We start from the raw sequence: 12,836 nt of genomic DNA on the forward strand, positions 1-12,836 counted from the left end.
ATCAATAATTGGATTTAAACAATAGATGATTCATTGGATTTATAGATAATATAAATTAAATAGATATAATTTAATGTTGTAATATTATACCTCCATATGCTAAATATTTAAATATTTGTCTATGTTAACTTTAAAAATTATAAAAAAAATTTAAATAACAAAAATCATATTATCTAACAATGATTAATTTTTACTACCTTAAACCAATGAAAACAAATTTTAAACTATATAGTTTATTTTAAAAATTAAAAAAAAAAACTAAATGTTAAATTATTTACTCGATGATATAAATCTATGAAGCGAAAAGTTTAATTTTTTAAAAACTTTCTAAATTTGTGAAATGTTACAATATCTTTGAATATGACAATAAAACAATATTTTACTAATCTTTATATATATAGTTACGATTTTAATAATGAAATAATAATCCGAAAATATGTATATATAGAAGAAGATACAAATACATGTGAAAGTTTAAAACAATCTATTCAATGAAAAAAATATACCGTAAATTTATTATGTTTTAAAAATTATAGACACATATATTATAATATATACTAATTTAGAATTGAAAACAAAATATTTATATAAAAACAAATGAAAACAAAAATTTGGTTGCGTGGATCGAGATCTAGCATTTATTTAAAATGGATTAATTTAATATTACTATTATATGTGTAGATATATATTAATTATGTGCCCCCGAAAAAAAATTGGTCTGGATCCCTACTGTTAGAGATGATTATCTTTTAATTATAACATAGTTTCTTCGATCTTTAGATCGATTTACTCTTCCGTTTGTCGATTTTCAGTGTCGTTTTGACGATTTTGTTGTAGTTTCTGTTTAGCTTCTCTCTTCCTGTTAATTTTCTGATGTGTTTGGATCTCGAAGGTTCTCTGTTTCTCTTTGTTAGTTATGCTCAGTTTTTGTATCTGGAAAAGAATCAATTAATTTCGCGTTTTAGAAAATCAGGTGTGGTCTCTTTAAAGATGAAAATTTGAGAACGATAGTGAAGTGGTGGTGAGTCCGTTCAGGTTCAGATTAGTCGGAGTCTTCATAAAGATGGTGTTCCGGTAAGAGACTGGATCTGTCTCCCTAGAAGTTTTTCTCTAAAATTCACCTCTGACGGTTTGATGGAGAACTTTTACGGTCGATAGTGACCAAAGGAAGAAAGAACATTACAAACAGAATGGAGGTAAAGTACGGCGGATTTCGGTCCGTCATGTCACCGGCTGTGGGGGGTGCCAGAGTGGTATGGCGACTTCTCACTAGAAAACAAAGATCGATGCCATGTTTGTTATATACGTGCCTACCATGCAAATTAGGTTTTATTTTACTTTAGTTGGGTATTTGGACTCCAATTGGGCTTTAATGTTTGCAATGCATGGGTATGAATTTGTTTGTAAGTTAGACCTTTAGCCTTTTAATGAAGAAAGTTGACAAAGAAAAAGAAAAAAAAAAGTAACAGTGACTGTTCATTTCTTGGGCCACAATGAGCCATTAGCCCAAACATAATTTGAAGAATTAGATGCATGAAAATAATATTCAATTCAAAATTTGGAAGAAGAAAAAAACAGTTAAAATATTGTTGGCACACACTGATCACTCTAACAATATATCAGTAGACGAGCGAGCGCACAAACGAAACTGAAATTCAAAATTCAAATCTAATTGAAATCCACAGGAGAGAGAGCAAACATCGCTCACTCTTAACGATTTCTTCCCATCGTCTCTCTTCACTTCTCTCTCTCACGTCTTTCGTCTGCAATGTCTTCCACCAGAAAGAGCACCAAGAGATCACGCCCAGAGCCGCCGCCGCTTCAATCGCTCAAGAAGCAAGCACCGAACGCAAAGATCAGCGACGATTTGGATCTCGATGTTTCCAGGTCCGTTTCCTTCTTCGTTTCTTCTGATATTAACCTAGATTGTAACTCTCTGTTGATTTCCGTGTGGATCGAGCAGCGATCTCAAAGGAATCATGTCGGCGTTGCAGCAAATCAGAGAGAAAGCGCACGAGGATGGCCGTAAGAAGAAGGAAGAGAGCATCTCCAGGTGATTCATCTCTCTCTTTCACTTCTTAGTTTCTCTCCGCTTTAGTTTGATCATCGAATACATAGAAGATTCAGAGCTCGATTATCTCCATAATCATTGTTGCTAGCTACGATCGTTTCTTATGCTTGTTATCGATCTTGGTGCATTATATAGGCTGATGATCCGTAGGTGTTCGATCGTTTGTTCTAGAGTTTGATATCGATTGATCTATTGTACAAGTGGTTGTGATATGCTCGCGGATCTCATAAACTTGAACGCAAGTGTTTGATTGGTATCGTTTCCTTTGTTTCCAGAATTTTGGAATCGTTTGCTTTCACATATAGAGAACGTTTGTATCTCTGGTTGATTCCTATCATTGATTTGGTATCTTGTAGTATGATTTTTGTCAAATATTGTTTCAGAACGGCAAAATCACAGTGAGAATTCATGATTTTGATCAGCAGAATCAGTTTTTCTCCATGGTTCTAATGCTTTTTAAGTGTCGTTAGCTTTGATTGCTGAATCTTGCTTTGATCTGTGTGCCTCTTTCTGTCAGTGTGTCTACTGAGGTAAAGTCAAAGATCGATGAGCTGAAGTCAAAGCTTGAGAAAGAAAGGTAAGTCTACGTTGCTGAGGATGGATATCTGATCTTATGTGCTTTGTGTATGTTTTGTTTACAAGATAAGAAACGAAAGCGTGCTGATGAGTTCTATCCATGACTGCAGACAAAACTTTGCTAAAGCACTTACAAAGAGTTCAAAGGAGGTTTGAATAACAAAGAACTAAAGATGATGCCTAACATTTTTTTGTCATTAGAAACGTACAAGGAACTGACCTCTGATTCATATTTTGCAGTGTGAGAGTCTCTTGAAGGATGAAGCAGCCAAATTTGAGGAGCTTCATCACAAGTTCATGAAGGAAAAATCTGATCATCTACAGGGTCTGAAAGGTTTGTATTCCATCTTCCTCTGGTATTGTTATCTCTGACTCTCAACCTCAGTTAGTGTTTGGTGTCAAAAGTCTATACCACAAAGTTTTATTTCGTTAGCTAAAGTGGGATATTCATATTACTGAAATAGAATGTGTTTCTGCTTGCCAGACATTGTTTCCAAATTTGAGGAGGACAAGGAGAGGCTCTTTATGCGATATGAGCAACAAAGTAAGCCAATTCCTTATAATGAGACCATTGTTATAAGACGGCAACACCTTTACTCACTTACACATGTGAAATAACGTATAGGGAAGAAGGACAAGACAATGATATCAGACCAGGAGAAGTTCTGCGCGGAAAAGCTTGCTCAATTGGAAGAGTCGCTCAAGACAAAGAAACGGGTAAATAAATAGCCTTACATTATAGTTGTTATTATCTCTACCACATATGCTCTCTCTATCTCTCTTTGATTTTGTTATATGATGAACCGTTTATTACTTGGGATGTAGGGTGACAAAACGTTCAGCATACTGAGGAAAACTCTCGGCTCTTTTCTGGAGAATGAAGCTTCTGATGAGGAGTTCCCACCTGATGAGTGAATCATCTACGTCTCTTCACTTGACGCTGCAAGAAAGTTAAAAACCCTTTGACTTTGATCCAGCGGGACCTTTCTTTATATATTTTCAGGTATTGGCCTTGCCAATTATAGCACAGAACACTACTCTGAAGAGTAGTATTTCAAAGCTTTCAATATTATGACCATGAACCTTATTGTCTTCTATTCTATGTTATAGTTTCAAATGAAAGATTAATTACACTGGTATCCACTACTAGTTATTGATTTCAAACTAGTATCAGGGTATTTTAATTGTGGGGGTGTGATTGGTAACAATAGAAAAACTAGTATCAGGGTATCACTTATCAAACACTAGCCATCTTCCACATTTGATATGTGTGACATATAGCGTATCTTTAAGCCAAGTCGCGGAGCTTTCTTACAACCTTCAGAGTCATCACTTGATTGTTCTGGTTGCTCTGAAACTAAGAATGCCGCCCAAGGGTACTATTGCCCTCAGTGCAAGTTCTATGTCCACAAGGAATGCACAGAGTCCCCTTCAGATAATCCACGTTTCTCCTCTCCCACATCCTCTCAAGCTCCTTAGGTGCTGACCACTTCGTTGTAGTGATGGAAGTTGTTGCTTGTGTGGAGAAACTCTTCAGCTTTTGGTTTATAGTTGTTCCAACCACTTGTAACTTTAGTTTAGACACGGCGTGCCCCAAAAAAGCAAGAGATTTCAAGCATTGACTACCCAAGAGCCCATGAGCTAGGCTTCACCTCGTGGGCAAACGTGTCTCCTTTCCTTGCTCTTGTGGTAAAGACGTCCATAGAGTTCCTTGTGTCATCATATTCAATTTCATGATCCACAGAGACTGCATTTTCTTTAATTGCCTACTGTGCTATAGTTTCAAATGATTTAATTTAAATACATTATAGCAGGATCCAACTGTCACTCTTTTTTTCTTTCTCATCGACAACATTTGTTATATATGTTGCGGAGACACATCATGCATATCTCAGACACATCTCAGAAACAGATCTAATCCCTGTGGTGAACTTTAAACGAAGAAGAAATGATTGATATTTCAAAATAAACATGTTTTCTCAGGGAATTACAGCACGCCTCTTGATTTTACAAGAATCTCATTTCAACATCAGAAAAACAAAGAGGGGTGAAAATGTTATAAAAAAAGGGAAGAAGACTGAGTTTCTTTCACTTCCAGAGCTCTTCCATGGGGATTCCACGCTCGAGAGCAACATCCTTGAACTGTCTCATCTGTTGAACTGCTGCAAGAGTCGCTCTCGCGTTGTTGAGTGCATTGTTGCTTCCCAGCTGTTTCCCCAAAGCGTTCTCAACTCCTGCCATCTCTAGCACTATCCTAACCGCTCCTCCAGCAATCACACCCGTACCCGGTGAAGCTGGTCTAAGCATCACCTTCGCTGCTCCGTAATCTCCCTCCGATCTATATAACCAAACAACCACATAGTTTAAAACCAATCAAATCTTCAATAAAATAACCATAACATACAAGAACCCAACACAGAGACATACACAATGCTACACACTAAATCTACTTGATTGCTTGTTATGACATTACCATCAACCAAACACAACAACAAACATTAAAAAAGATCAAAACTTTATTACCTGTGAGGGAACGTAAGATACTTAGTCATAGGCACTTGAACAATGTTCCTCCTAGCATCAATAGCACTCTTCTGAACAGCCGCGACAACCTCCTTAGCCTTAGCACAACCAACTCCGACATTCCCTTGCTTATCCCCGACAACAACAATCGCCCTAAACTTCAACTGCTTCCCTCCTTTCACAACCTTAGTCACCCTCCTCACCTGCACAACCCTCTCCTCGAACCCATCCCTAATCTTCTCCTTCTTCGGCTTCTGCCCACCGATCCCTCCTCCGCCTTTCTTCATCTTCGAGTCCATCACGTTAACGTCCTTCCCGAGCATGCTCTCCCCGCTGTACGCGGGCCCGTAGAGCTCCTCGTAGGCCGTGGCGATCTCGGCCTCCGTCTCGTCGGCGCCTTCGTCGAAGTACGGCGCGGGGACGAAGCCCTCGGGAGGGGAAGGCGGGTCGAAGACGGCGTTGGCGGTTATCTCGGGGTTTTGGTCCTCGAAGAAGATGGTCTCGGATTGGTCTGAGGAGGAGGAGGCTTTGAGGGTGGTGAGGGTTGTGGGTCGTTTGAGGAAGGAGAAGGAGATGGTGGGTCTCGAGGAGGTGATGCGAGAGGTTGGGGTGTGGAGGGAGAGAGAGAAAAGAGAGGAGAGAGCTGAAGTTGTCGCCATTGGAATGAGGGATGAGGGAAGCAGAGAGTGAAGAAGAGAGGCTTATCCGTAGCAGTAGAAGAAGAAGATTGAAGAGAACTGTTTTAATTATATCTTTGTTTTCTTACAAATTAGCCCCAATAGTTTTAACAAAATAACTTTTGACCCCTTGTTAAGTAACTTTGGGTCTTTTGTTCGAAATGGGCAACAAGGACACAGCCTTTGTTTGTTTTTACTGTTGGCCCATTAAAGGTTTATGCAAAGTTGCAAACACCTATTCGATCTCTAAGACTAATGATTAAAAATGATTTAGGATAAGGTTCAGGTTCAGGTTCAGGGATGCATACTTGGATCACTAACATTTATAACACAAATGATCAATAAGGAAATTCTGTATTATCTACAAGCTGTAGACTACAACCCCCATCTAATATACATACTGTATACAAATATTTTATTTTATTTTATTTTTGGCCTATTAAAGGTTCATGCAAAGTTTTTTTTTTTTTAATTCAAAAAATTCTGAGCCTAAGAACACCATTATCGCTAAAACTGGTTTGAGTTTCTTAAATTTTTTTTATTTTTTTTGTCTGATTTAAAAAAAAAAAGGAACCAATCGCGGACCGCCACGTGTCAGTGATGTCCGCAAACAGTACAAGAAACAGACCAAAAGCGACTCTTATCTCGCGACTTCTGCAACCGGTTTTAATAAAATCTGCAGAATCCACTCCTTAAGAACCTTATTAATATACGGCCATAATTATGGCATAAGTCCATAAACCCCTTTGGACCATGAACAAGAGCTGGTTGTTTAATCCTCTTCCCGCAACTGTTGAGATTCGAATTTAGCATTTCTACCCTTTGGAAAGAAGGTTTACCAATAAGTTCATGCAAAGTTGTAAAACCTAATTGGATCTCTAAGACTAATGATTTAGGAGGTTCATGTTAAGCTTAAGGTTAAGGATCATACTTGGATCACTAACATTTATAACACAAAAGATCAATAAGGAGGATCTGTATTATCTGCAAGTTGAAGACTACAACCCCCATTTATTGTATACTGTATACAAATATTTTCAAAACTGTATGTTAGTTATATATATAGATTGATGTACTCTTTTTGTATAGATATTTCGAGATAAACTATTAAGCAAAAAATGGAAAATGATTCGTTATTTCTAGAAAATTTAGTTCACACGGCTTCAAAAAAGTTATCTCAGTGTTCCTTTTAGATTTTTAAAAACATTAATTTATAGTATTCACCTATTCATAATTGTTATATTTCAAAGACAGCACATGTTCTTTTTTTTTTGACTAATTTTTTACAGCACATGTTCTTAACACAATACAAATATTTTTTTTGTAATTTTATAATGCCGTCCTCTTGATATATAAGTTTCAACACATTTGATCATGTTTCTTGATCATCTTAATCATCTTAAGCCATCTAAGAATAGAGTGACTAGGTCACGTTGCCAGGTAACCAAGCTTTGGAAAGATGTTTTTGTGTGTTAAATTAAAAAGGATGTTTTTGTAGGATCGATTTTAACCTTTCTAAATCACTTTGATAAACAGTAAAATTGAAATAAATATTTAGTAATACGTGATTTAACCAAACTAAAATACATATGATGATGAAAAAAAACGTTCGTCTAAATTGAGCTGTTCACGTGAACCTCGCGTGGAAACAACGCGCCTCCAAAATTTCCTCTCAACCCTAACCTCGCGCCTTTTTTTTTCCTTGCTCCGATCGCCTCTCTAGTGCCGTTCGGCGCTGTGAGAGGGCTCTTGACGATCCCGTCACATCTAAATCCATCTCCGGCGTGAAGATCTGTTGGTGACGTGACTTTGTTTCGGTTCGTCGTCTTCACAGATGGCTTGCTTTGACTTGTCGAAGCTGAGCGGGATTCGCGACGCGGTGCCTCTAGCGACTGTGCCGCCGCTTCATCCTCCTCAACACCAAAGCAAACGTTTCCTCTCCTGACGTCTGGCTCTTCTCGCTGGTGAAAGTTAATGTCGCTTTGGCATCTGCCTACAAAGGCTAATCGGATACGCGTTGCCTAAGCTAGAGGTCTCGGGACCTCAGAATGGTTGCGATAGGGTCATATATGTCGCTCCGTCGAGTCAAGATTAGGTGGTTAGCTACTGAGTGATGCATTGAATCCACTTCCCACTAGCATCGTGTTCTTCATGTTCTAGTTTCTTGGATCTCTCCTTTCATGCTTGTCTCGGCTAAATCTTCCGTCCGGTTACTACAAGTTTGTATCGATATTTGATGTCCTGATCGCTCCAAAACAGAACGGTTTCAAGTTCGATTGATTCTGCTTCCATGTTTTTACCTTTTTTTGCCATGGAAGTATGTTTTTTAGAGGTCTTATAGTTTGTTTATCACATAGTAAGCTTCAACAATTTATTTCTGAAATGATATTTACCATTTAGCAAAAAAAAAAAAAAAAATTGAGCTGCAGACAGTTTTAAGCGATTCACCAATGACAAATTAGCACAAAAAGATAAATGAGTGTACTACAAAAGGCCCCACGTAGAATTCAGAATTAATGTTGCTCGTTGCTGTCACGTGGAAAAGTTAAGGTTCCTCTGCCACTTATCTTATGTATTGTCTACTTCAAAGTGAAAAAAGAAGCACATATTGTTTTTACAAACCTGACTACGTGAGTAACTACATTGTTCAATGTTATATGAACGTAGTTCTATATTCTGGTCTTCACTAATATAGACTTCAGCATTACCGTTGTCAACAAAAATGTACCTATTAAACCAAAAAAAATGTACCTACAATTTTGTAAACGTAAAAAAGGAAGTTCATGGTAATCTTGATTAGTTTATCCTGTATAAGATGACTTTGATCATCTAATTATATTTAAAAATGAAAGAGACGACGTGTCCGGTCTTGAAGGGTTAGTTTCTATCTCGAACTTTTACTAGACAACATCATCCTTAGGTTATAAAGTATATTTTAAAAAAAGAAATAAAAGAGAAGGAGAACGAGATGGATTTTAGTTTGTAACAATGGTTGTACTCTTTGGTGAATGAATATTTTCAGATGGAAAAAAAAAAAGAGAAGGAGAACGAGATGCTGAACAAAAAGATGCCTATAAAAGTACAATAATTTGACCAGCAAATTATTTTCTTCATATGATCCATTATAAATTTATAAGAGTTTGTTTTCTCCTTAACCATTAAATCAAGAGGCTCCACATGCAAATTGTTGCTATTTCATAACCACTTCGGTTATCTTTATCTTTCATCATATCTAGATTTCTTTTAATAAAGAGATCTAATATATGGGATTATGTAAACTTAATGTGAAGTAATTTCAGACTTAACATTATCCCTAAGATATTTAGACAATTTGCTTGAGTAATTAGTCTTTATAAACTAAGGATGATGTTGATTGCCTCGAATCACTTGTCCACTTGTGTTTGCTTTCTTGTGCTTGTGCATGATAACTTACTCTTCAATAAACCAAGCGCTCGTGGCTTAGTGGTAAAGGAGGTACAGCTGTACTGCCCGCCACCCGGGTTCGAGTCTTGGCCACAACGGATTTAACATCCCTTTCGTTAGGGCGCTGGACCCCTTTCGGGGGATATTTGGGAATGTGGCTGCCCAGATACCAGAGTTATCAAAAAAAAAAAAAAAAAAAAAAAAAAAAAAACTTACTCTTCAATAGTACATAGGAAGATGCATGGGCATATATATTATATACACAAAATAATAGATATTAAAGCTTGATTGTGTGTTTTTTTTACACAAGATGCTGACAAACTTTATACATAGAAGGGAGAAGAAACAAGAAATGGTGAAATTTGTGGTCCAACAACATAGGCACCTTACTTTTGTTTTGAGGGGGGGTCCTTTACTTCTCTTCCCATGTCTTCTTCTTCCATCTTTCATGTGTGAGAGAGAGATAGTGGAATTCTAAAGATGAGTACGAGAAGAAGCAGAGCGGAAGGGAAGAGGAGTTTAAGAGAAATGAGTGAGGAAGAGGAAGAAGACGAAGAAGATGAGGAGACATTTGAAGGGGAAGAAGATGAAGATACTTCTGAAGAAGAAGAGGCCGTGGAAAAGAAGCAGAAAGGTAAAGCTACTACAAGTAGTAGCAGTGGTACCGGAGCTTGTCAAGTGGAGAGATGTACTGCGGATATGAGCAGAGCCAAACAATACCACAAACGACACAAAGTCTGCGAGTTTCATGCTAAAGCTCCTCTTGTTCGGATCTCTGGTCTTTACCAACGTTTCTGCCAACAATGTAGCAGGTAAAACATTTTGTCATCAAATACCTGATATTAAGAACCAAAAACAAGAAGATGAGACTTTTTAACTTTGTTTTCTTTTAAGGTTTCATGAGCTAAGTGAGTTTGATGACACCAAGAGGAGTTGCAGGAGACGGTTAGCTGGACACAATGAGAGAAGGCGTAGAAACACAACTCAATAAACAAAAAAAGACATGTGAATGGTCTCATGAACTAAGCCCTTTGCTTGCTCTCTTCTGTCAGTCTCTTTGTAATCTCTCTGTTTCTCCACATTGCTTGTAATCTCTAGCTATCTGCTAAAACCTAAGACATCAATGCATATCTAGACCAAGTAAAATGCTTTGAAGGAATATATTTATTCAAGCCAAGATCTGTATATGTTTCACCACCCATTGAGGAGACAGCTAAGAAGCTAACAGAAACACACAAAATCTGCTACAAACTTTTGATTATTGAGATCTGTAGTTCAGTTACAGGAAACCTCATCAGATTCCTAGCAGTTCTGAGATCTGAAATAGATTTATATTCGAATGCTAATGCTAATTAATCCCTAATCACGTTTGATTCCCAACAATTTCATTGAGAACTCCCAAGCCACAATAGCTGCTGCGTTAGCAGGGAATGCTCTCACAATGGTTGGACCCAAACCAGCATAGCAACCCTTGACTCCAGCCCTCTTATGAATCTGCAGAGAGATGATTTCAAATTCAAAAAAACACTATTCCATTCACAGAGACAATGCAAAAAAAATCAAGATGTCTGTGACTAACCGATCTCAACACTTTGAAAGGGTTTGTCTCAGTAGCTTTGTCTGGAGAGGTCTGAATAATGGTTTTTGCTACATCAAAAGGTAAAACAGCTGACCAGCACTGTAACGTAGAAACAGCATTAGTTCGATATCCAATTAGTTCATGAAACACAATAGAAAGAAAAACCTCTTACAGCAATGCCTCCAAGGCCACCAGTGAGAACACCTATCCCCATATCAACCAAGTAACCATCTTTCAACTTAGAACCCTCCAACCTCGAGTGGATGTGATAACGTAAGTACTCATAGACAGCAAAAAAGACAGCATTTCCAGTACATTCCCTCAATAATGTAGCTGAGCCACCGCGAAAAATACCTATTACCTGAAAAGATAATCCCAATCAAAACCTTATATGTTTAGGTTCTAAGTATAATATTTTAGCAAACGAGAGTTTCTTTCTCACCCCTTCGTTTTTAACGGTCTGAACAGCACAATCAAGAGGACTGGTGTATCTACGAAAGTTGGGAACCAAAGAATCAGTGCCTTGGATCTGCATTCTACACTGAAGAAAAACAACCAATGTCCTCAAAAACTCCAAGGAAGCCTATCAATGAAATAAAATTGAACAGAACTAATCATAACTCACCTTAACTAGCTCGGTTGGACATAATACAAAACTAATGATAGCTCCACCAAACATAGCAGATGGAACAATTATTTCTGGTCGTGGCCCATCATCTGGTAAACTTGCCTATACAATAAAACAAAGGGAAACAAAAAATAATCAAAAATACTTTGAATACAGTGAAAGATCAATTGTGGCTGGAATGTTTACCCGCAAGAAGAGCTTAGCCTGGGAGTATATTCCGAACATCAATGAGCTTTCAAAGGCCATTCCAAGAAACGAAGATGTTGCTCCTCTGTAAAGTCCTTTAACCTAAATATCAATTTTCAAGTCAGCAAGGTTAAGGTGATGATGGGTCTTGTAAGTTTCCACTGACACTAGCATAAAAATCCAGACTTTCAAGAGCTACATCTGTTTTCAGTAACATAACAAGAGAGTGAAGGGGAAACATACTCCTTCAGTTTGGAGGATCCTTGAAGCACAATGCAGACCGTTTTTGTATCTGAGACCTTCCACATCTGTGTTATGTTTCTGAAGCTTCACCTGACACAAGACACAAAACACCCCACAAAGAATCAATCAATCAATCAATCTTTACCCCCTAAAAGGGGTAACATAAGAATGCCAATCCAGTGATAAAAACTAAAACAAGAAATGGTTTTTATTCCTACCAATGCATCCGTAATTAGACAAAAACCACATGAGCACGTAATTGGTCTAAACACAGATGTGGTGACGAAACAAAAAATCGAAATTGGGATATTGTAAAAAGAGTAACCTTGACGGTATCGAAAGGGTGGCCGACGGCGACCGTGGCGAGACCAGCATTCATTCCGGCGACGTATTCTTTGTAGAACCCTAAACCCTCTCCCATCGTCGTCTTCCTCTCCCACCACTCCACCGACCTGAAGAGAAGAAGATGACTTCACTATTGTGTGTTTTGCCCTTCTTTTCTCAACGGTTTAATTATTGCTTTATTAATGTGAACGGACAAACAAAAATACAAATAGCCGTCTTAGCTCAGTGGTGGAGCGCGTGACTTTTAATCACGTGGCCGAAGGTTCGATACCCTCAGACGGCGTTTAAGTTTTTTGCAGTCATTTTACAACCATACAAGTAAGATATGCTTCCAAAGCAACCACCAAACAAGAGTAATAACAATATCATATAGGACCCGCCCTCTATCACATTATTTCTATAAAGTTACATACAAATCAAAAATTAAATCAATTATCTTTCTTTCTTCCTTTTTTTGGTCAAATCAATTATCTTTCTTCTCACTATGAAAAAAACTGTTTTAAGCATAAACCAAAGCTTCAAAGAGTTCTGAATTATATACACATTTACTCCACGAACCTATAGTTCCAACCTTCTTCCATTATT

The 12,836-nt window shown here is 37.6% G+C and overlaps 4 protein-coding genes and 1 non-coding gene across 7 annotated transcripts; 3 read left to right on the forward strand and 2 right to left on the reverse strand.

Moving 5' to 3' along the window:
• Nucleotides 1-854: 854 nt before the first annotated feature.
• On the forward strand, nt 855-3,785 carry LOC106340305. 3 transcript variants are annotated; one of them, XM_013779185.1, is made up of 11 exons: nt 855-1,074; nt 1,159-1,263; nt 1,370-1,389; nt 1,783-1,887; nt 1,964-2,053; nt 2,589-2,648; nt 2,758-2,797; nt 2,888-2,981; nt 3,132-3,191; nt 3,273-3,364; nt 3,473-3,785. In XM_013779185.1, exons 3-11 carry the CDS (start codon nt 1,373-1,375, stop codon nt 3,560-3,562), a joined length of 648 nt encoding a protein of 215 aa, XP_013634639.1. In that variant the 5' UTR covers nt 855-1,074; nt 1,159-1,263; nt 1,370-1,372; the 3' UTR covers nt 3,563-3,785. The 3 variants fall into 3 exon arrangements, with proteins under 3 accessions (XP_013634639.1, XP_013634638.1, XP_013634640.1); XM_013779184.1 differs by having other exon boundaries at nt 855-1,263; XM_013779186.1 differs by lacking the exons at nt 855-1,074; nt 1,159-1,263; nt 1,370-1,389 and having other exon boundaries at nt 1,631-1,887.
• A 789-nt stretch (nt 3,786-4,574) lies between these two features.
• On the reverse strand, nt 4,575-5,894 carry LOC106336545 (30S ribosomal protein S5, chloroplastic). The gene is made up of 2 exons (XM_013775392.1): nt 5,171-5,894; nt 4,575-4,985 (listed from the first exon to the last, which is right to left on the reverse strand). The coding sequence occupies exons 1-2, from the start codon at nt 5,827-5,829 to the stop codon at nt 4,736-4,738; spliced, it is 909 nt and encodes a 302-aa protein (XP_013630846.1). The 5' UTR covers nt 5,830-5,894; the 3' UTR covers nt 4,575-4,735.
• Nucleotides 5,895-9,612: 3,718 nt separating this feature from the next.
• LOC106337628 (squamosa promoter-binding-like protein 3) lies at nt 9,613-10,433 on the forward strand. The gene is made up of 2 exons (XM_013776738.1): nt 9,613-10,082; nt 10,165-10,433. Exons 1-2 carry the CDS (start codon nt 9,751-9,753, stop codon nt 10,259-10,261), a joined length of 429 nt encoding a protein of 142 aa, XP_013632192.1. The 5' UTR covers nt 9,613-9,750; the 3' UTR covers nt 10,262-10,433.
• Nucleotides 10,417-12,381, reverse strand: LOC106337627 (mitochondrial arginine transporter BAC1). The gene is made up of 8 exons (XM_013776736.1): nt 12,232-12,381; nt 11,907-11,996; nt 11,664-11,765; nt 11,475-11,579; nt 11,292-11,390; nt 11,022-11,210; nt 10,850-10,948; nt 10,417-10,764 (listed from the first exon to the last, which is right to left on the reverse strand). Exons 1-8 carry the CDS (start codon nt 12,325-12,327, stop codon nt 10,630-10,632), a joined length of 915 nt encoding a protein of 304 aa, XP_013632190.1. The 5' UTR covers nt 12,328-12,381; the 3' UTR covers nt 10,417-10,629.
• An 81-nt stretch (nt 12,382-12,462) lies between these two features.
• Nucleotides 12,463-12,534, forward strand: TRNAK-UUU. Its single transcript has one exon. It is a non-coding gene; the product is annotated as a tRNA-Lys (tRNA).
• The last annotated feature ends 302 nt before the right edge of the window (nt 12,535-12,836 follow it).

This window comes from Brassica oleracea, chromosome C4 (assembly GCF_000695525.1).
Source record: "Brassica oleracea var. oleracea cultivar TO1000 chromosome C4, BOL, whole genome shotgun sequence".
Taxonomy (NCBI): domain Eukaryota; kingdom Viridiplantae; phylum Streptophyta; class Magnoliopsida; order Brassicales; family Brassicaceae; genus Brassica; species Brassica oleracea.